Here is a 23530-nt window from a genome sequence, read left to right as displayed (position 1 = left end):
GTAACAATCATCGCACGCAATCACAGCACGTGATCACGTGATGCATATAAGCGCCACAGCGAACGTCAGTTAAGGCTAAAACCGTTTTGGTAGGTTTGTTGTTCTTAAGAATTGTGGCCATGTTTTTGTCGCCCACTACTGCGATGGCCTACGAGGTCGGCATATTTCAAAATGATTTATCCCGATAATGGTATGCAAGCAACCTCTAGCTAGCATAGTGGCGAGTGATCCTCGCTACAGAGAACAATCATAGTCTGAAAATGTGCAGCGCTGGAAGCAGGTTCAATGGAAAAAAGAAGGACGGTGATTATATCATATCGACAACGGCAGCCGCAGTGCAAGTTGTGGCATGAAGAGTCCATTAAAATCAAAATGCGTGACTTTGTGACTGCGGAAGATTGACGTGAATGTCACCAGTTGTACATTTCCTGCACAAAGTGGGCGTCAATATTAATTTATGCTTTTCTCGCTCTGTTTCCCAACTACTCTTGTAAAATTTGGAGCCCTGAATAACGCTTTGACTTCCACCCGTGAGTTCAACATTTTATTTCTTAGATCCAAGACTTTTTTATGTAAAACAATTCTTCAGTGGCCATGACGCCGTGCTGGTGAGCACGCGTTCTCACGCTCGATTCCCGGACGCGCCGGCGGCATCTTGTAGTAGGCGAAATTCAATTACACTCGTGAACCTTGCACGTTGAAGAATTCCGGATGGTCAAAACTAATTCAGGGCGTTCCCCTACGGCGTCTCGAAAAACCCCAGAGTCATCTCAGGCGGCTAAATGAATCCAATCAATAAATTATTAATGCCAGTTCCCACCGAGCTCAAGCTTTTGTCTTAAATTATCACGACGCTATCATCTGTGCTGAAAGTCACGTAAAATCTATGAGAAAATTAATTAAAGTAAGCGCAGAGAGTTGCGACAGTCGCCACCTTGAAGTTCAAGACAACCCACCGGACGACATAGACATCCGCGGAGCTTGGTGCTCTTCGCAGTGCACTTCGCATAATTCGAGAGGAACTACCTCTCGCATAATTCGAGAGTAACTATATAAGGCTGCTGTAAATTGCTTGCTTTCTGCCTTGTGAAGTGGATGGATGGATGGATGGATGGATGGATGGATGGATCGATGGATGGATGGATAAAAAGCTTTATTAGGGTCCTTTAGGGCGCGCACTAGCACCGACTTCGACGCTCCGACGTCGGGATAGAGGCCGAGCCTCTCCGCCGCGTCACGGGCCCGTTGAACAGCCCATAACTGTTCTTCGAGGTTGGCGCTGTGTAGGACCGCATCCCAACGTGAAGAGATGTTGCTTTCATCGCCGCGTAACGCGGGACATCGCCAGAGCATGTGAGGTAGGTTCGTTAAGTCCTTGCATAGTGCAAATGTATTTGTTGTCTGAATTTCGGGGTACGTCTTGTGAAGAAGTAGGGGGTTTCGGTATGCGCCCTTCTGTAGAAGCCTTAGTGTCAAAGTCTGAGGTCTATTGAGTTTGCAATGTGGGAGGGGGTAGATCCTCCGAGCCAAGTAAAAGTGCTTAGTAATTTCGGTGTTCGAAGAAGCAGAGTCCCGATTGTCAGTACCGTTTTTGCTTCCGTCCGTGGGTTGAACATATTTCGTAAATGCCACACTTTCTTTATGTAAAGCGATTCAGTGCTTGTCTAACGGCAGCCTTCTGGCCCGCCACAGTTGTTCAGTGGCCATGACGCAGTGCTGCTGAGCACGAGGTCTTGCGCTCGATTCCTGGCCATGCCGGCCGCATTTTGCAGGAGGCGAATTTCAGAAACGGTCGTGAACCACGCGCGGTAAAGAATTCCGGATGGTCGAAATAACCCGAGCCGTCTTAGAAGACTAAATGCATCCAATGAATCAATTATTAATGCCAGTTTTCAGTGTTTCATACGCCTTAGTATGGAGAAATCCCAGTTCCCCCCCGAGCTCAAGGTTTCATCTTAAATAGCTACGACGCTATCATCTGTGCTGAAATTCACGTAAGACGTATGAGAAAATCAATTAATGTAAGTGCAGAGAGTTCGGACTAATTTTCGCATAACTTTCCTTGCGCTGCCTATAATCAGTGTCTACTAATGTTAACCATGGAGTAGCCTTGCCCCACAACATTTATGACGTCATCTGTAGCGGCTCTTTATGCGTATATACGATAAATCTATATTGCAATAAACGGTTTTGCAGCAACCCTCAGTTAGGCAGAAAATTTCACGATGTGCGTCACAGCACGAGTTCCAGCAGCTGCCACATTCTGGTCGTCAGAGCACAAGCTGCTCGTCGCTTTATACTTTCTTCAAATGCGTAAACGTTTCTATGTGACCCATCGAGGAAAATCGCCGCTGACGCATGACGCTCAGAGGCCGAGTGTCTTACCAAACGGGGTGAACACCCACGCTTGCAGAAGGCGAATATATCTGAACCCTATCAATGTGTCGTTCGGCGTTGTCAGCGTTGTCGAGTAGCACAGGCAGATAAGCTGAAAAAGAGTTATTAAGGATGATAAGGAGTGATGAGGGGTTATATTAGTCTGATTGCGGTTGACAATCGTTCGACGCGGATGAATCAGGTGCTAAAGAGCGACAAGGATTTATAACGGTGAGATCAATTCTGATCAGGTTAGTAAGGAATGATAAGGGTTGAAAGGGCCGAATGTAGTCCGGTAAGGTTGATAAGGACCGCTAAGGGTTCATAAGAGTCTGATCATATTCGATAACACTGATAAGGACATATGATGAAGGTCGGGATGATTCCGATAAGGTTGATAACTACGGATAAGCGTCGATAAAGTCCGATCGAGTCCGACAAGATTGATAATGAATAGAAAGGTCGATAAAGGTTGGATCATGTGCGTTGAGGTTGATAAGAACAGATAATTGTACATAAGGGCCAGAGTGGCTCCGATAAGTTTGATTCCGACTGATAAAAGTCGATAAGGGTTAATAAGCATTGAATCGAGTCCGATGGGGTTGATCATCATGAGTCTATATTTAAGTACATTGCAGGGCGAACGGCTCCCCTTTCGATCTACAATTACGCCTATCTTGCGCTAGCTCATTCCATCTTGTGCCTGCAAGTTTTCTCATTTCATCATACCACGTAGTTTTCTGTCGTCTTTCACTTCGCTTCCCTTCCCTTGGCAACCATACTGTAACTCTAATGGTACAAACAACGCATTACATTACCTGCCCAGCTAAAGTTGGTGACGGCCAACAAAGGTTGATAACGGTTATATCGAGTCCGATCAGGTTTATAACGACCGATAAGAATTAATGAAGGTTTATACTGGTCAGATAAAGTGCCAAAACAGATTACACAGCGAATAAAGCGTAGATTTAACAAACCGTGTACTGCCTCGTCAATCGCGGTAAACAACACACGTCGCGTCGTATGCCTGGAGATAAGCAAGGGGCACAACGCTTACACAGATAACTCCAGTGGACTTTCAGCGTAATTGTTTTCTTCTACGAAGCCAAACACCTGTTATCCTGGCGGAATACAGACACGCTACAACTGCATTGATATGGATGCCATTTTTCTGGCCAAATGCACTATGTAAATATTTGTTAATAGAAGCCGTTTCTGTGTGGACTATCGTCGCCTCAACAAGATTACACGAAAAGATGTCTATCCTCTACCGCGCATAGATGACGCCCTGGATTGTCTACATGGTGCTGAGTTCTTTTCTTCTTTGGACTTGCGATCGGGCTATTGGCAGGTGCCAGTGGATGAATCCGACCGCTCAGACAGCTTTCATTAAGCCTGATGGCCTATATGAGTTTACAGTAGTGCCATTCGGCCTCTGCAATGCGCCCGCGACATTCGAAAGGATGATGGATAACATTCTGCGAGGCCTCAAATGGAAAACGTGCCTGTGTTATTTAGACGACGTGGTAGTTTTGTCCCCTGATTTAACCACTCACCTCCCTCGTCTACGCGAAGTCCTTACTTGCCTTGCCACCGACAGCCTTCAACTTAACTTGACAAAGTGCCGCTTCGGAGCCCGCCAGCTGACCATACTTGGCCATGTAGTTTCCAAAGACGGCGTTCTTCCCGACCCTGACAAACTTCGTGCTGTCGCAGAATTTTCACGGCCGGCTACACTGAAAGAGCTCCGAAGTTTGGTCGGCCTCTGCTCTTATTTTTGACGCTTTGTGCGCAATTTTGCCTGCATCATCGCTCCCCTGACGAAGCTGCTGGCTGGCCCTGGTGACCTTCGCGATTGGACTCCGGCATGTGACCAAGCCTTCACCACTTTGCGTCGCCTGCTTACCTCACCGCCTGTTCTACGCCACTATGACCCGACTGCACCGACCGAAGTTGATACGGACACCAGCGGCGTTGGTCTTGGAGCAGTCCTTGCGCAACGCAAGCCTGGCGTTCCGGAATATGTGGTTGCGTGTGCGAGTCGTGCCCTCACGAAGGCAGAAACCAATTATTCTGTCACAGAAAAAGAATGTTTGGCTATTGTTTGGGCGTTAAACAAATTTCGCCCTTACTTGTATGGCCAGCCGTTCGATGTTGTGACAGACCACCACGCACTCTGCTGGCTTGCGTCACTGTAAGATCCGTCAGGCCGTCTTGGACGTTGGGCTCTTCGGCTCCAAGAATTTGGCATTCGCGTCATCTATCGATCCGGGCGCCAACATTCTATTGCAGATGCACTCTCCCGATCGCCCATGCGATCCGACGAAACGCCACCCTCACCAATAGAGTGCCCGGTTGCCACACTTGCTGCTACTGACATGCCGTCTGAACAGAGGAAAGATCCGTGGATTGTGTCTGTCATTGATATTCTTCAGAGTTCTTCAACGGCTACATGCCCTCGAGCCCTTCGTCGCCAAGCCACCCATTTCGTGCTACGGGACGCCATCTTGTACCGCCGAAACTATCAGCCGGACGGTCGCAAATGGCTGCTAGTCATCCCTCGCCATTTGCGCTCCGACATATGCACGTATTTCCACGCCGACCCACAACAAGCTCATGCTGGCGTCCTGAAAACCTACTAGCGGCTCCGCCAGCGCTACTACTGGTGCGGCATGTATTCTTATGTCCGCAAATACATTCGGTCGTGTGTAGCCTGTCACCGACGCAAGACATCTCCTCATACGACAGGCCCTCTGCAACATTTACCGTGTCCTGCACGTCCTTTTGATCGGATTGGCATTGACCTTTATGGGCCTCTTCCATGCACTGCTAAAGGAAATCATTGGATAATTATCGCAGTAGACCACCTTACAAGATATGCCGAAACTGCTGCGCTTGCTTCGGCTGCTGCTCGCGACATCACCGCATTCATGTTACGGCATTTCATCTTACGGCATGGCGCACCGCGAGAACCGCTCAGCGACAGAGGCCGTGTCTTCTTGTCCGAAGTTATTAATGAGCTGCTCGCCGCTTGCCGCACTATTCACCGCATCACTACGGCGTATCACCCACAGACTAACGGTCTAAGGGAACGCTTCAACCGCACTCTTGGTGACATGCTCACTATGTATGTTGCGTCTAATCATTCCAATTGGGACTATGTCCTCCCTTTTGTGACGTACGCGTATAATACCGCCGTTCAGGCTACCACAGGCTTCTCACCATTTTTCCTTCTTAATGGACGTGAACCATCCACTACCCTCGACACCGTGCTACCATATCATCCGGATGCCTCTGAATTCACCCCTCTTTCCGAAGTTGCTCGCCATGCTGAAGAGTGCCGCCAACTGGCTCGCTCGTTCACGTCGGCTACCCAAGGAATTCAAAAAGATCGCCACGACAACGGGCAGCCCACACAGTCCTTCGCCGTGGACTCTCACGTCTGGCTTCAGCTGCCTTTCCGATCTCCAGGCCTTAGCCCAAAGCTTGCTCCGAAATATCAGGGTCCGTACCGGGTCGTCGCGCGTACATCGCCTGTGAATTAGGTGGTCGAACCGGTGACGCCATCTTCGGACAAACGCCGCCGTGGCCGCGAGACGGTTTACGTCAGCCGCCTGAAGCCGTACCACGATCCCCTTATCATGCCATCCCCTTAGGTCGCCAGGATGGCTCCTCTTCGCCGCGGGGGCAATTGTAGTGGGCAATATGCATGTGGCGCTGTGCGGACTGCCACCGCTGCGGCGCGAGACCCGAGCTCGAGCTGCTGATGCGAACGCCTCACTCGCGTACGAGCTGCAATAAACCCCCTTTCAATTTATTTATTTATTTCGCATACCTTCCAAGTGCCAACGCATTGTAGAGGGGAGTGGGGTACATGCGAAAACAATAAGCACGATTACTACAAGTGTACATAATGCGAGCGACATGTGCAGGGGACGTAATCATTAAGAACTCAAATAACAAGAATGCTATGACATTCAAATTGTATAAGCCTAGCGACATCTGAACTGGACAAAATGAAAATAGGGCGTGACAGCGCTTGCGCAAATACAGCGCATGTGACCACGTGCATGGTCGCAGTTGAAAAAATGCAAACAAGGTTCGGCGGAAAAATGCGCTATCTTCGATTGACACGCTATCACCAGGAAGGTGGTTCCAGTCTCTCATTGTAGGTGGAATAAATGAATATAAAAACCCGCTTGTGTGACAAAAAGTGCCTGTTTCTTTATCACGGTGATCAACTCGATATGACAGATAAGTCGGTGCTAGAATGAGCTCACTGCTAAGGATATGATGATGAAATATTTTATAAAATAGGCATAAGCGAAAAGGCTTTCTGCGCAGTGATAAAGATGGTAGACACTAGTTGCTTTTCATAAAAGTTATGCTAGAAGTACGATAGCAGTTTGAGTGAACGAAAGAAGTGGAATCATTCTGAACCATTTCAAGCGAATTAACAAGAGTAGCATTGTATGGGTTTGAAATAGCAGTGTATTCCAACTTAGATCGAATTATTGTTTTATGCAATATTAGTTTCATTGATGAAGGGGATTTGCTAAAGTTTCGCCGCAAGTAGCCTAGCATACGATTTGCGTTATTGATTTTCGAGTCCATGTGACATTTGCCAGGTAAGTCAGATGATATAGTTACACCTAAATAACGGTGGCATTAATCTTGTTCTAGCTGGACGTGGTTAAGCACATATGCAGGCACACACATGTCGCGTCATGTAACAGTCATTAGCTTGCATTTCTTGGGGTTTAGTTCCATGAGCCAGTTTCTAAACTAAGCGGCGATGTTATTTAAATCTGTCTGTAGTATTTCCTGGTGCTTATCATCATGAATATCACGATACAGTACACAGTCAACGGCGTATAGGTGTACTGAAGATGACGCACAATCGGGCAAGTCGTTAATGTCTATTAGAAAAAGTGATGGACCTAAAACAGAGCCCCCGGAACCCCTGATGCTACATTAATTAAGGGTTAACAAAAACATACTGTCGGCGATGGATTAGGAAGTATTCAAGCCAGATCATTACATTATGGTCAAGGTTTAAAGAGGAAAGTTTCTGCATAAGCAGCACATGAGTAACCTTATCAAAAGCCTTCGAGAAGTCTAGAAAGCCGCAATCGATTATGGAATTCTTGTCTGTTATAGAGTGCAAGCGGTGAGTGAAAAGAAATAATTGATTTTCACAAGAAAACGAACGCCTGAAGCCGTGTTTGATGACGTAAAGAAACAATTTGATTCCAAAAAGTTAGGATATGGCTGTACAATACGGGCTCCATCAGTTTGCAAGGGATACTTGTTAGTGAAATGGGTCGATAATTTAATGGAGAATGTTTGTTGCCTGATTTATGAACAACAACCACCGTCCCAATCTTCCAATCGAAAGGAAGCATACCATGATCAAGCGGCTGCTGGAAGAGCTTAGCCAAAAACAAAGATGAGTAATGTTTAGTCTGTTTTAGAATTTTAGAGTTGATATTGTGAGTTCCACAAGACGAAGAAAGCTTTAGCGAGTCGCTTTATGTAGATTTCATTGAGGATGTTTTGGAACAACTGGGTGAAATAAAAGCATAGCGTGTCATAACGCACAATTCCTTATGATAGCGGCAGAAACGTGATCACGGCCTCATGCCTTAGCCTAGTTCACATATTTTCATAATTTACGGATACCATCGGCACAAAGATGCTACGGAAAGCTGACTAACACAGCCACTACCTTTTCCTAATATGTGAAATGCTTCCGCCACTTCACTCGTACTGCTATCAATGTGCACAGAGAGGATTTTTTGCGTCATCAAATAACGATTTACACTCGCATTCGAAACAGTGCTTTGCCAAGTTTGTTGATTTCTTTTCTAAAGAATTCTGGCGCTCCGATAGCCTCACATTATAGCATCGGCCTGTCTGCCCAATGTACGTAAGGCCACAGGCCAAAAGGATTCAGTAGGCAGCAGTAATCCTACAGGGGACGGGCTTTTTTCTATGGTTTATTTTACAGCGTGTGTACCTTCCTATTCCTTTTCTCTTTCTTTGGACAGCTGCCGGCACCTTGCCAATTTTATTAGGAGCTGAAAACAAAACTTTGGCACCACTACTTTTGGTACCCCTACTTTTCTCAATCTATGCGAGAGAGAATGAACGTAGGGCATTGCCACTACTTCTTTACTCCTTTAAACCGGAAGTCATACGCTGCTCCAAGTCGCGTTTGGAGGATTTTAACTTCCTGAGGATTTTACCCGCACATGAGACAAGGACTGAGTCCTTGTAACCGGCATCCCTGCATCGATGTACTTGTGCCATGAGACTACTGTTCGTCTTATGAAGACATGATTTCTTGACTGCCATACCCAAGCAGCCGGCAACTATGCCAGTTTTTACAAGTTTTGACTGGCACAACCTGTAATTAGCAATGTCAGACTTTTGTCTAAAATCAATCTTTATTGCTTTCAGCAACGCCAAATACTCTGGCGAATTAGACGCCTTGTCAATTTGATAAGTTTGTCGCTGTCTTCGAACTATAGGGCACGTAACTATGCTAAAGTAGGGTTCATCTCGAGCTCTCCCGATTAATATAACTCGTAATGTGACAAGGGGTTTACGTAGTTTAAACATTTTGAGTTTAAGAGTTTTGCGCAGTTGTTCGATGTTTGGATTATCCGCGAGTGCATAGAAAGTTCCAAATAACGGCTCGAAGGCAGCGCTAATCGACTCGTAGTTGGCTCTGCTGTAGACATATAAATCTTTCGGCTAGGTGTTTTTGCAACCTTCGCATACAGAACTGATAAATCTGCTAGAACAACATTGTGGTCACTCAAACCTGGCAACACCCATACGTTGTATGCAAAATCCGGTACGTTACAGAGCAAAAGGTCGAGTACATGGCCCGTTCCGTCAGTGCGCGTTCGGTCGCACACATACTAATAGAAAGTGTTCTGATCCACAATATAAATAAAGTTGAGTGTAGAATCCCTCGAGCAAATTCTTGCCTTCCCAGCAGGCCAGTCATTATCCGGAATATTATAGTCCACATCCCCTCTCGCCCCCTGAGCGAAACGGGCATTCATTCTTAATACTTTCAAAAAAATGAGATACGTCAACTAGTGGTTCTACAGAAGGCACAACAACCCTATAAGATGACTCAAAAACCATTGCTTTCCCATTCGGCCGCCTTACTTTACAAAACATACACCCAGTTTCACTATCGGGAAATTCCATTTGGATGCTTGGGATACTACTATAGACAAGAATAAGCACCCCACTGCCACGTGTACAGCGGTCTCGATGAAAACACTCGTACGTGCCAGGAAATATTTCAGTACTTCAGACAGTCTTGTCAAGACGAGATTCTGTGCCCAAACCAATGGTGGTTTGGATGGTACAAAGAAAAACAGTGAAAATCACAACTTCATTATTTTATATTGCCGCAATTGATTAACAAAACACTGACCCCGCACATCGCAGTGTTAACAATATTTCTTTATTGCTTCAGTATACCGCGGCTTCACTGCCCCATTGAAAGTGCCTGCTCCCCAAGTTAAGCGTGTCAAATTTCAGAACTGATTTCGAGCCTTCTCCTGTGTTTTGTTTGGCTTAAGCCTATAATTTCTTTCGCTTATCACGGGCAGTACGGGAAAATTTCTCAGATATACTTGAATGCTTTTGCAAGCACAACTTGGCGCTCTTTAAAGGAATTGAAGCTCACAATGATGCGCCGATTTTTTTCTTTGGATAATTTACCCAACCTGTGTGCAAGTTAAATAAATAACGAAGACAATTCAAGCTTCACAATGCACTGATTATGATGAGTTCCTTTGAAAAACAACTTTGTTCTCTCTAATGATGCTTAAAATTTTTTCAGCGCTACGTTTCACGTCTTTGGATCCATGCATTTAGTACAAATACATTTACTGCAATTAAGACGCTGAATTCTAGTTTACATAAATTTTGAAAAAAAATATTTTTTAGGGTTTTTTTTCTTTAGCGGCCTAGCCTTTAGCTGGTTATATTTCACTCGCACTGAGATATTTTCGCTCCTTCTGAATGCTCATTTCTGCTCGTTCTTCGTTGAACGACCTTTGCTGCAGCGGGCTCACAGCTGTCCAGCAGCTGTGTTTTCGTTTTCCTTCCTTCACTCCTTCACATCGCCTACGAGCATGCCTGCTGCCAATTAAATATCGTGCGTGTGCATGCTGCGTCATTGCAATGATAACTCTGACGTGCTTATGAGCATTGAACAGCTCTTTCAACCTCAGCTAACCTCGCCAAACAGCTCGGCAATCCCAGCTCAAGCTAAAGTCGTAAATTTTCGAGATGGAAAGGAGGGTAGAAGCTGTATCGAAGGTTGGGGACTGAAAAGGCGGTAGATGATGTGGAGAAACTGTCTCTCACTAGCGGACACACCCCCCACACTGCACAGAAACAAAAAAAAGAAAAGATCATGAAGATTTACGAGAATGAGAAGAAAGAAATTAGATAAGAGAATATGCACAATAACACGAAGGGAAATGCCTTGCTTTTGAGGCTCCAGGTGGTTGCCCAAAGACCAAAACATGCCGGAGCAAATACTCGAACTAGATGATGCATGTGTGTGCAGCAAAATCGGTAGTCCCTCCAGCCCATCCTAATGGAATGCGAAGGAATTCACCCAGTGAGACCTGTTGCTAAGGTATACCTTACAGAAGCGCTTGGATTTAAAGTGGAAGGAAGCATCGATCAGTCCGTAGTCGAGATAAGCAAGAAACGTTTAGGGTATTGGTAGAAAAAGATTCAGAGTAGAGATTCATACGACCGGATCCGCTGCAGGCATAGGCAACAGTATAAGGTAGATAGTAAAGTTTTGAGGAAGTGAGAAAAACGATTAAAGAGATGTGTTCCGAAATGGTAATGTGACGATGAAGATCGGCAGGCTGAAAGCCCCATTGCCATCGCGTGGCTTGTACACAATTCGCTATCTGGCTGCGCCTTACCTTCTGGTGCTGCGTTTGTCGCTGCTGCTCTAAGACCCGAATAAACCCTTTACACGAGAATGAAAGGAATGCATAACCTATCTGAGTACCTCAAGCAGGCTAGATGACTATCTGTCGCCGCCCCGTTTCAAAGGGGCTGCCAATAAATCATCATCATCACAGACAAGTCAGTTCTCATAAGCGCCAACAGCGCCTTAGGCCTATCCCTCTAAACGGCTAACGCGATAGGGTTAAGGGCCCCGTACCGCAGAGAATCCGGTGTCGGCATCGGCGCAGTTGTGCCGGAGCGAAAATTGCCGTCTATATATATATATATATATATATATATAGAGGAAGCCGTAGCCGCCGTGGCCGCGGTTTATTTAGGCCGGTCAGCCATGGTGAGTGAACGAGTGAGTGAGTGAGGAAACTTTATTGCAGGTCCGGCGGGGACGCGAACTCGCCGTGCGCCCGGCTATTCCCACGTCGGGACCGGCAGGTCTAGCCCACCGGCCCGGTCGCGGGTACGCCGGACATCAAGGATTTGCTTTTCTAGCGTGCGGCTACGCAGAAGCCAGTCCCACTCCTCCTTGATGAACTTGGGGTATATCGACCCGCACTCATAGAGCATGTGTGTTAGAGTGGAGGTCCGCCCGCAGTACGGGCAGGCGTCGTCGCGATACACGTCGGGGTAAGCCTCGTGAAGAACGGACAGACACGGATATGTGCTGGTCTGTAGAAGTCTAAGCGAAACGGCTTGTGTCCTATTCAGCTTGGGGTGAGGGGGTGGAAAGGCCCCTCTAGACATGTAGAAGAATTTAATAATCTCGTTGTGAGTAGCGGGAGCGTCCCTGCGGCCGTAGGGAGGAGGGGAGCCGGCGCTCCTTACAGAGGAAGTGTGGTCGGTGAGGTCACGCACAGCCTCGTGATCAGGCTCATTGAGGTTCGGGGGAGCACCCTCGACCGACCGTACGTGAGCGGGAAGCTAGTGGATTGAATGATGCCTGACAGCATATGGACTCGAGCTGCTAAGAAGACGACCAGCTTGCTTGGCGATGCAACTATCGGATTGATCGCTATTGATCGCTATTAATCTCGGACCCATGACCATCTAGCAGGGCGAGGGCGATGGCGGCTTGTTTGGCGACTACCGAGTCTGAAGTGCGAATAGAGGCGCTATTCGAAATGTGGCCGCTGGAGTCGACCACAATGACGGCAAAGGTCATCCCAACGCTGAACTGCGCGGCGTCGACGAAGCTTGCTCTAATGTCTCGTTGCTTGATCTCTTTGAGGACGGCTGCTGCTCTGGCCTTACGTCTGCCCTCTTTGTGGACGGGACGGATGTTTCGGGACGCAGGAGCTACTTCGAACTTGTCTCGAATGCACCTAGGGATCGAGGTACTGATCATCGGGAATCCCGCATGGTTGTAACCCATCCCTTCTAGGATGCGTTTACCTACCGCTGTAGTGCTCAGGCGACCGAGTTGCGCGCGTTCTTGGGATTCGGCAATCTCCTCGGCGGTGTTATGCACCCCCAGCTTGAGGAGATCCTCGGTATGGGTCCTGATGAGTAGCCTGAGAGCCCTCTTGACTACTTTGTGGATGAGAGCGTGGAGCTTCTCTCGCTCCGCTCTGAGCCAATTGTGCATAGAAATCGTGTACGTGAAGTGGCACAGTACGAATGCATTGATAAGCCTGAGGAGATTGTTTTCCTTCATGCCTCGGTGCCGGTTTGCAATTCTGCGAACGAGGCAGGAAGCGTTGTAGGTCTTTGCGATGATCTTGCCGCGAGCCGTTCAGTTCCTGCCATTGAATTCGACAAACATTCCCAGGACCCGAATAACGTCGAATTTGGTTATCACCCCCAGTCTCAAGTGCGAAGACTGATGCTGCTTTCGGAGACGGGCTTCCAATCTTTGGGTCTGCCTCCCTTCTCTTTTCTGTAAAGCAGAAGCTCAGACTTGGCGGGGGAGCATCGAAGTCCGGTGGGGCGGAGATACTCCTCGATCACGTCGATCGCCTCCTGCATGGCTTCTTCGACTCTGCCCTCGCAGCCGCCGGAGCACCATAAGGTGATGTAGTCGACGTAGATGGTGTGCTTGACGTCGTCGACGTGTGCCAACCTCTCGGAAAGACCAGTCATAAAGATGTTAAACAGTGTGGGGGAAATGACGGCGTCCTCAGGAGTGCTCTGTCCTCCGAGGGGCACATCGTTGGAGCGGAAGTCCCCAATGCGAAGATCGGCCTTCCTGTCCGTTAGAAATAGCTGACGTAGCTGTGGAATCTGGAACCGAGGCATAGGCCTAAATTGTCTTTACGATGAATGTGTAGAGCACGTTGTCGAAAGCCTTCTCCAGGTCTAGACCGAGCAGAGCCTTGACATCTCTGGAGCGGCCATACACAATCTCATGCTTGGTTGGTTTCATGGCATCCTGTGTCGACAGACCGACGCGGAAGCCGATCATGTTGTACGTGTAAACATGGTTGTCTTCGAGGTACCCATTTAGCATGTTGAGGACGACGTGCTCCAGGACTTGCCGTCGCAGGAATTTAGAGAAATCGACCTGAGGTTCTCGATGTTAGGGCCTTGCCGGGCTTGGGAATGAGCACCGTGCAGGCCATCTCCCGTTCTTCAGGAACAACGCCGCTCTTCGAGGACTCGTTGAACTCGTCGGACAGAAAGACAATCGGGAGCAGCAGATACCGCTGCTGCCCAGGTAGAGCGGGCTAGCGTATTCTATCCTCGCGCTACCTGCACGTGAGCTCACCTTCTTCTTCGCCTGCTCTAGAGGCGATAGTCGCGCCGCTACACTATTAATAAAGTTGCTCATACCTTTTCTGTATTCTTGAATGCCTTCTTCGTTCGGGATTTTGAGAACGACAGCCCACAAATGTCATAATATAAAACACTGACAGCGCATGCCTGTTATGTAAAATTTGCTAAGACTTAAACATTATAAGTGCGAAAAAATAATTTTAAGGTTTCTATTATGTCATTATTTTGGCGCGGCTGGGCAACACCTCTGAGTTCGGCCCACGCAAGAAGTCGCGTTTCTATCATAAAGGTCGCCTTCATTCATAGTGTTTACCGCCAACGTTCCTCGGTAAATATTGCGTTTACCTAAACTGCAGTTGCTGGGAACAGAGAGAGAGATTGTATTGTCAGTGTATATTAATTGGCAATACAATCAAGAGAACAACGCCTGGGAGTACAAATGTTTCAACAGATGTCGTAACACAGGTGTTCTTGTCGGGACATCCACTGACCCAAGGTAATGTCAACAGGTTCTTCGAATAGCGGCACATATCCTGTGGCACATATCAAGTGGCCGCAGTAGCACACACCCAGTCGCACATACCCAAGTTTGCGCAGAAGAGGTTCCTTGGAGACTGGCACATACCCACTGACACACACACAAGTTGGGGTGAAAGAGGTTCTTTGAACTGGGGAACATGCCTTGTGGCCCCAGTGGCACATATATTTAGGCATTTTTTACATCTTCCGGATCGACCCAAGACAAGGCCTGAATACACCGCAAAAACTGGCTTGATTCGAAGAAGAATGGTTCGTATTGAAGAGCCAACGAGCATTGACCTCTCCCCGTTTTACGCCAAGGATGGCTCCAAAACTGGCTGCTGTGACCCAGTGTGCTCTGCCCCAGTAGTGTTAGATGATCTGTACAAGTTACCATGACAGTTTACTTATCTTTTCTTCCCCCCTTTCTTGCCCTCTTGCGCGACCATAGCCTGAACGAAGGCGGGTGATTATTGATCAGCAGATTGATGGTGCATCAGTACATCCAGCGTGTCGTCGCTGCCTATGCTCGCCAGGCCGTGGTCCCGCCTTCTTGGCTGTGTGCCAAGTCGGAAGCTGTCGCCTTTCACTTTCTCTGGCGCACTCAGGACGCGAAACGCCATTGCATATCAGCCTTACAATCATGGTATTGAACCGAAAAACAATATTAATGGCTTTGGTTCGGGTTGAGGTTCAGTGTTTTCATATCGTTCTGATAGAGCTCTGCTTCGATGGAATAAGGAGTCATCTCAGCCTGCTGTGGTATACACATCCGTGGACCCGACTTCTTTTTTGCCATTTCTGTCCAATGTTAAATTATAAATAAATGCTGGGGTTTTACTTGCCAACACCACAATCTGATTGCGAGGCTAGTGGGAAGTACGGATTAATTTTGGCCACCTGAGATTCTTCAATAAGCACCCAATGCACACTACGCGGGTGTATGTGCATTTTGATCCATTGAAATGCGACCACCGCGGACGGGATTTGATTCCGTGGCCTCGTGCTTAGCAGCGCAACACAACGAAGCTAAGCCATCGCGGCGGGTTTTGTCAATTGGTGTCGAGGAAGAAACAACGCGCGTTGAATGAGCTTCGGATAAGTATAAACCCCGGCGCACACAATATCACTTAGCACGCTGGAGTAATTCGGTCCAGCGTGTTAAAAATGGCTACGCAGGACTACCTTGATAAAAGCTTAGCCATATTTTAAGAAACACTACCATGTGCCACGTTTTGTGGGCAATGACAAAATAATAGTTGTTTGTTTTTTTCTCAACATGCTTGCAGCCAACAGTTATCATGTGCGCGGGCTTTCAGCCGGTGAACCAATCGTTCTTATGAAAAGCATCCCATGGGGATGACCGTATGCTACACATGACACTTAATTTCCGTGATTATGCGGACTCATTAAAGAGTGCAAAATTCATCATCCTAACACTTTTTCCTTCGCTGATTGCAATCTGCAGAGCTTTCGAATAAAATCGCATTACTTTGAAGCACTATTGGGCAGTCCATCATAATTAGTGACAGCAGGAGATCTATAACTGTTCATGAACTGGTTCACAGTGTCGATTTAGCTCAACGTTCTCTATGCACAGTGCGCATGGATAAATAAAATAACTTGGAGTGGAATCACCATAAGAAAAGCTGAAGGCCCCACCTTTGAAGAATATTTGTATGACCTTTAAAGAATACCAAACTCCCGTGCTTCAGACTACACGTATTCCTTGCTGACGTGTGAGAGCTCATGATTAACTCCTGATCATGTGAACAAAAAAAAAGAAAAGAACAAGTGCTGCTAGCTTTATACTGGCTCAAACAACTACGTGCGATTCAAAATATCACCACAAAGGTCTGGCTCATAGGCCAGGCTTTCATATCTGAAAGTCGTGCTGACCGCCGGAAAATTCGACGCCCTTTCAGTCGCATCCTAAAAGCAAAAGCTGCGACGATACAAATACCTACAAGTGGGTGTAAATAGCCCAGTGAGGATCTTATTTGTTCTCGCACGCAGAAAACGACACCCGCCACCGCATCTACAGAGTTACATAAACATTAGAGCAATATCGGCGATGCGCAACCACGCGTGTGGCGTTCGCATGTGAATGAGAAACAAGAGAGCGGAGAAGCGTCGGTTAAGCTTCTGGAAGAAACTTTCGCGTCGAACTTGCACCTCAGCCATAGTAGTTCTGTCGCCTAGGCTGTGACAAACACATGGTTCTGGCCTCGATTTCAATTTGTCATCATGCTCACAGTATCATGTACAAGTAGGTTGAGCTGAATATTAGCAACTGCTATGAACTGCATGTGAGCGCCACAATTTTGACCTCAACATCATGTGTAAATCTCGGGTTAAGTCGGGTCCAATGATCGAGGATATCCAAATTTGAGAGCAGATATCTCCGGAGTTGTCTAGGTGCTTATCCGCTTCTCTAGAACAAAGGAGTACATGATATTTAAGATGCCTCGTTCCTATGTAAAGTTTCGTATCATGATTTCCGACATTTAGATACGTCTGCAAATGTATGACCTACGAACATATGCATGCAGATGACTACAAATGTCTACATTTAGAACTTTCTAAAATTAATTCAGGGGTTTTGCGTGCCTAACCCACGATATGATTATGAGGCCCGCTGTAGTGGGGACTGCGGATGCATTCTGACCACGTGGGGTTCCTTAACGCCTACCCAAATACACGGTATAGAGGAGTTCTTGCATTTCGGTCCTGTCGAATTGCGGTCACCGTTGCCGGGATTTGATCCCGCGTCATCGTGCGTTGTGGCGCAACGTGAAAGCCGATACACCACCATGGCGGGTACATTTAGGTGTGGCTAGGGGTGCGAGATGGCCATTCATACTGCAATGCAATGTGCTTGAAGACAACGAGTAAGTGACGCACGCTCGCTCCCGTATCGTTGTTTTTGCGTCATTAAATGGTCTTCTCGCTCATCCCGGCACAGCATGAATTACCTGCTGCATAAGGCGCCTTGACTTTGCAAGCTCCGCAGCCGAAGCGTACTGCTTTTAACTCGCTGTTTCTAAAAAAGTATCACATTTAAATTGTATTATGTTTTCTGAGCCATCCGGTATCAGAGGCATCATACAACGTTGCTGAGCAGACCATAAAAATGGTCTCTTTCGCGCAAACAAGGAAGGACGGAAGAGAACAACGGAAGCGTCAAGGAACAAGAACGCCAAGGGAACAAGAGAATTCGCCTTCTGTCCTTCTTCCTTTATCATCACGCCAAAGCGTTCATTGTTATGGTCTACTCAGCAATATGAACCGACTAGTCCAGTAACATGTACTTCTGGATCATGCATCGTGTTGGGAAAGCTTATTCGTAAGAACGCAATAAAGTAGGTACGTTAGACATCGATTGCCCGACCCGACCTCGTATATTGGCCACCTTCCAGACCACACATCACCCTCAATAATGAGGGTGACATGAGATAAGCGTGAGTTCACTCTCGGCCTCTTAAAGTCAAGATGTGTACTCTGAAAGCGCCTCATCGTCTTGGCATGAGGTTCCGGTTGAGTTGTTTCGTCAAATGTAATCGAATTCTCCCGAGGTCGTTTTCCCTCCTTTGGTGACATAAATTTATTGAAATAGGGTGACTTTATGAGTTCAAATGAATTTCTGGTAACAGAGGACGAAGCGCCCGTCAGAATGCAGAGGCGACACGTGGCGTCGTTGTCCAGTTTAGACAGAGACGGTGATGCCGGCATCGCGACGGCAAGGAGGCTCCTGCAGGTTGGTCTCATCTTACGCAGTAATGGCGGCCGTAAAGTCTTTGAATGGGTGATAAAAGCAAGAGTGGGCACTAACCATGGAGGTGGGAATAAACTAGGAGGCAGCACAACGTCACAAAGCCAACTTTGGCAAGCCGACTCTCCGTGGAGCCATTCCTTTCGCATTTTCCTTCAAAATGGCGACTGAACACGTGGCCTCTGCGACTCGGCGTGTTGGCCGAGAATGTTTCGTTCCCGGTAAATTTTAATCGATGCTTGCTTGTTCAGCTGGTCTGTCGTTACTCTGCCTGCAAAGTGGTGCTCTGAGGGGACGATAACGTGTTGGACCGACTCATTTCACTTCTTGCTTGTTGCGCAATTTTGCCTGCTAATTATTTCATTCCTGCATGGCAGTTCAGTTTGCTACCCTTCACTGGTCGATGGAGTAAGGGCAGCTACAAAAATAAGAGGAAAGGGGAGACAGTTACAGGGCACATACACACGACCACAATCGGTAACAATCATCGCAGGCAATCACAGCACGTGATCACGTTATGCACATAAGCGCCACAGCGAACGTGAGTTAAGGCTAAAACCGTTTTGGTAGGTTTGTTGTTCTTAAGAATTGTGGCCAAGTTTTTGTCGCCGACTGCTGCGATTGCCTACGAGGTCGGCATAATTTAAAATGATTTATTACGACAATGGTCTGCAAGCAACCACTTGCTAGCATAGTGGCGAGTGATCCTCGCTACAGAGAACAATCAGTCTCAAAATGTGCAGCGCTGAAAGCAGGTTCAATGGAAAAAAGAAGGGCGGTGATTATAGCATATCGACAACGGCAGCCGCAGTGCAAGTTGTAGCATGAAGAGTCCATTAATATCAAAATGCGTGACTGAATGACTGCGGAAGATTGAAGTGAATGTCACCAGTTGTACATTTCCTGCACAAAGTGGGCGTCAATATTAATTTATGTTTTTCTCGCTCTGTTTCCCAACTATTCTTGTAAAATTTTGAGCCCTGAATAACGCTTTGACTTCCACCCGTGAGTTCAACATTTTATTTCTTAGATCCAAGACTTTTTTATGTAAAACAATTCAGCGCTTGTCTAACGACAGACTTGTGACCCGCCACAGTTGCTCAGCGGCCATGACGCTGTGCTGCTGAGTACGCGTTCTCACGCTCGATTCCCGGACGCGACGGCGGCATTTTGTAGTAGGCGAAATTCAATAACACTCGTGAACCTTGCACGTTGAAGAATTCCGGACGGTCAAAACTAATTCAGGTCGTTCCCCTACGGCGTCTCGAAAAACCCCGGAGTCATCTCAAGCGGCTAAATGAATCCAATGAATAAATTATTAATGCCAGTTCGCACCGAGCTCAAGCTTTCGTCTTAAATTATCACGACGCTATCATCTGTGCTGAAAGTCACGTAAAATCTATGAGAAAATAAATAAAGTAAGCGCAGAGAGTTGCGACAGTCGCCACCTTGAAGTTCAAGACAACCCTCCGGACGACATAGACATCCGCGGAGCTTGGTGCTCCTTGCAGTGCACTTCGCATAATTCGAGAGGAACTACCTCTCGCATAATTCGAGAGTAACTATATGAGGCTGCTGTACATTGCTTGCTTTCTGCCTTGTGAAGTGGATGGATGGATCGATGGATGGATGGATAAAAAGCTATATTAGGGTCCTTTAGGGCGCGCACAAGCACGCAGCGATGCGCTCCGACGTCGGGACAGAGGCCGAGCCTCTCCGCCGCGTCACGGGCCCGTTGAACAGCCCATAACTGTTCTTCGATGTTGGCGCTGTGTAGGACCGCATCCCAACGTGAAGAAATGTTGGTTTCATCGCCGCGTAACGCGGGACATCGCCAGAGCATGTGAGGTAAGTTCGCTAAGTCCTTGCATAGTGCACATGTATTTGTTGTCTGAATTTCGGGGTACGTCTTGTGAAGAAGTAGGGGGTTTCGGTATGCGCCCTTCTGTAGAATCCTTAGTGTCAAAGTCTGAGGTCTATTGAGTTTGCAATGTGGGAGGGGGTAGATCCTCCGAGCCAAGTAAAAGTGCTTAGTAATTTCGGTGTTCGAAGAAGGAGAGTCCCGATTGTCAGTACCCCCAGCGTCACGCTGCCCGGTAGCTACTCGGTTGATGATCACTCTCGCGCAGCTCCGTGTGCCGACTCATTGAGGTTGGGCGGGGCACCCTCGATCTGTCCCATGTGGGCTGGAAACCAGATCAATCTGTGTGGCTTGATCTCCTTGCTCCCTAGTATCCCTAGGGCCAGCTCGGATATGGTTCTTTTGGCAAATGCCCTAACAGCTGATATCGAGTCACTGTGATTGATGTCCTCTTGTGGTCCATTGAGGCGGTCACTATTGCAGCCTACTCTGCGATCTCAGAGGGCGTCGTCCGAATTGAGATTGCGTTCGTTATTTGCCTTTCATGATCTACGCTATCTACAGCGAAGACCTGTCCGTCGGCGTAGCGCGCTGCGTCTACGAAACTGTTCTCCGAAGCGCGTTGACGAGCCTTTTCCAGGAGAGCCTTCGCGCGCGCCCGACGTCTTCCCACGTTGTGTTCTGGATGGACAGTTTGTGGGATCGGGGCGACAGTGATGCGGTCCCGCTGCTCTCGAGGCATGCTGCAGAACTCTGTTTTGATTGCTGCGGGGGGAACGCCCAGCTCCTGTAAGATGTGTCTTCCAGCTTGTGTGGTAGATAGCCTGAAGAACTGGGCCCTCTCCTGTGCTTCCGCTATTTACTCTAGCGTGTTATGCATGCCAAGTTGAAGTAAGCGTTCCGTGTGAGTGTATATTGGGAGGCCGAGAGCTCTCTTGATTGCCTTCCTGATTAATGCGTTGAGCTTATCCCGCTCCGATCTTTGCCCGTTGTGCATGGCCGCGACGTAAGTGAAATTACACATTACGAACGCATGTACCAATCTCACGAGGTTATCTTTTCCGAGGCCTTGCTGCCGGTTGGCCACTCTTCTGATTAGTCTGATGGCATTGTCCGTCTTCTTAGCGAGTAGCAGCACTGTCTGGTTGTTTGAACCACTCGGCTCTACCATCATGCCGAGAATCCGGATAGAATCCACCCTCGGAATATAGCCTCCGTCGTTTGTGCGCAGTTTTATGTCGTATTCGGCGAGTGGCTTCCATCCCTTTGGTTTCGGGCCTCTGCGCTTGGGTCGATAAAGTACAGTTCCGACTTGTGCGGTGAGCACCGAAGGCCCGTGGACTCAAGGTATCTCTCGGTAGCATCAATCGCCTCTTGCAGGGCCTTCTCTACCTGTCCGTCACTACCTCCCGTACATCAGATGGTAACGTCGTCTGCGTATATGGTATGACTAATACCATCGATAGCAGAGAGTGTCCTGGATAGACCAATCATGACGAGGTTAAAGAGGGTTGGGGATATGACTGCCCCTTGTGGCGTCCGCTTAGACCCCAGCTTGATCATGTCTGAAGTCAGGTCGCCGATCTTAAGGGTGGCTTCTCTGTCTGACAAGAAAGATCTCGTGTAGGAATGAAAGTGCTTCCCCAGGTTAAGGCTCGAGATTGTATTTAAAACGAACGAATAAAGAATGTTATCAAAGGCCTTTTCCAGATCTATACCTAGTGTGACTGTCGTGTACCGCGTATTACAGTCCATAATGTGATGCGTGATGAGCTTCATCGCGTCCTGCGTCCAGAGTCCGACCCTGAAGCCAATCATGCGTGGGTAAATGTCGTGGTCCTCCAGGTAGCGTGAAAGCCTGTTTAGGATTGCGTGCTCAGCAACCTTCCTCACGCACAATGTGAGCGAAATTGGGCGGAGGTTATCCAGGCTGGGCGGCTTGCCTGGCTTGGGGATGAGAATGGTATTGGCCGATTTCCACATTTCCGGAACCTTACCACTGCTCCATGCTTCGTTAATGTTGTCCGTTAGGTATTCGATGGACTTCTCGTCCAGGTTCCGTAGAGCTTTGTTTGTTATCTTGCCCGGACCCGGAGCCGGTCTGCCGTTGAGGGCATGGAGCGCCTGTCTGATCTCCTCAATCCCGAATTCTGCGTCGAGCTCGGGGTTCTCGGAGCCTTCGTAGTCAGGGTAAGGTGGTGTAGGGCCCGATGCGACTGATCGGTACTTCTTCACGAGTATTGATAAAATTTCCTTGCTCGAATATTCTCGCTTGGCTGTGTGTAGAGTGCGCGGCAGTGTGTTGCGTTGGTTGGTTTTAGTGTTCGTCTCGTCGAGGAGATGCTTTAGGAGGTTCCAGGTGCCCCCGTTGCGCATCAGCCCGTCGATCGAGTTACACACCTCATCCCGTTGCTGTTTAGAGAAGGCTCTGCAGTGTTCCTCTATAGTTCTGTTGATTTCCGATATCTTCTTTCCGAGCCTGCGGTTGAGCCGTTGTCCTTTCCATCTGGCGAGGAGGGACTGCTTGGCCTCCAACAGGTGAGCCAGACGGCTGTCGATCTGTTTCACTGGGAGGTCGGTACAAACCTCTTTGGTGGTGACTTTGATATCGTGTCTAACCTGTACAACCCATTGTTCGAGGCTAGTCTTGTCCTCACTCTCCGTTCGCTATTCCCTAATTTTGCGAAATTTGTCCCAGTCTATGTACTGGAACATGCGCTGTCTCTTCTGCTCGACTTGGAGGTGCGTGGCCAAGATATAATGGTCGCTACAAAGTCTACCCCAAGGTTCGTCCACTTGACCGCTGCAATGCTCCTGACAAAGGTGAGATCCGGTGTCGTGTCACGGCTCGACGATGTGCCGCATCTGGTGGGGAACGCTGGGTCCGTGACTAGCATCAAGTTTAGGTTTATAGTCTCACGCCAGAGGTCCTCCTCCTTGTTAGTGTTATATGGGTAGCGCCAGGTGTGGTACGGTGCGTTGAAGTCACCAGCTATGATCAAAGGGGAGTCGCGCGCTAGTTGCGTGGCCTTAGTGATTAGGGCATTGAAGCGTTGTCTTGGAGCTTTGGGACTACTGTAGACATTCAGGATGAAAATACTTTCGCAGTTCGTTGGGCTAGGGATGATCTTCATCATCATGTATTCGACTTTACTTGCGGTCATCTTAAGGTCGTGAGTGATGTGAGTCAGCTTGTTGCCAACCAGTGGACCCTACGAACAACTAGTTCTAGAAATCCGAGAGCTCCTTCACCGCCCCGTGGAACAAAA

At 47.9% G+C, this 23530-nt stretch overlaps 1 protein-coding gene across 1 annotated transcript in view; it reads right to left on the bottom strand.

Annotated features, from left to right (window-relative positions):
• Positions 1–23530, bottom strand: part of LOC142590820 (glucose dehydrogenase [FAD, quinone]-like) — a 134462-nt gene that overhangs the window by 63899 nt on the left and 47033 nt on the right. Inside the window, exon 3 of the mRNA XM_075703224.1 lies at positions 22259–22537. Coding sequence (XP_075559339.1) covers positions 22259–22537 — 279 coding nt within the window. The remainder of the gene's footprint in view (positions 1–22258; positions 22538–23530) is intronic.

The sequence above is a fragment of the Dermacentor variabilis genome, chromosome 8, assembly GCF_050947875.1.
Source record: "Dermacentor variabilis isolate Ectoservices chromosome 8, ASM5094787v1, whole genome shotgun sequence".
NCBI lineage: Eukaryota > Metazoa > Arthropoda > Arachnida > Ixodida > Ixodidae > Dermacentor > Dermacentor variabilis.
This window is presented reverse-complemented; position numbering and strand designations above follow the sequence as displayed.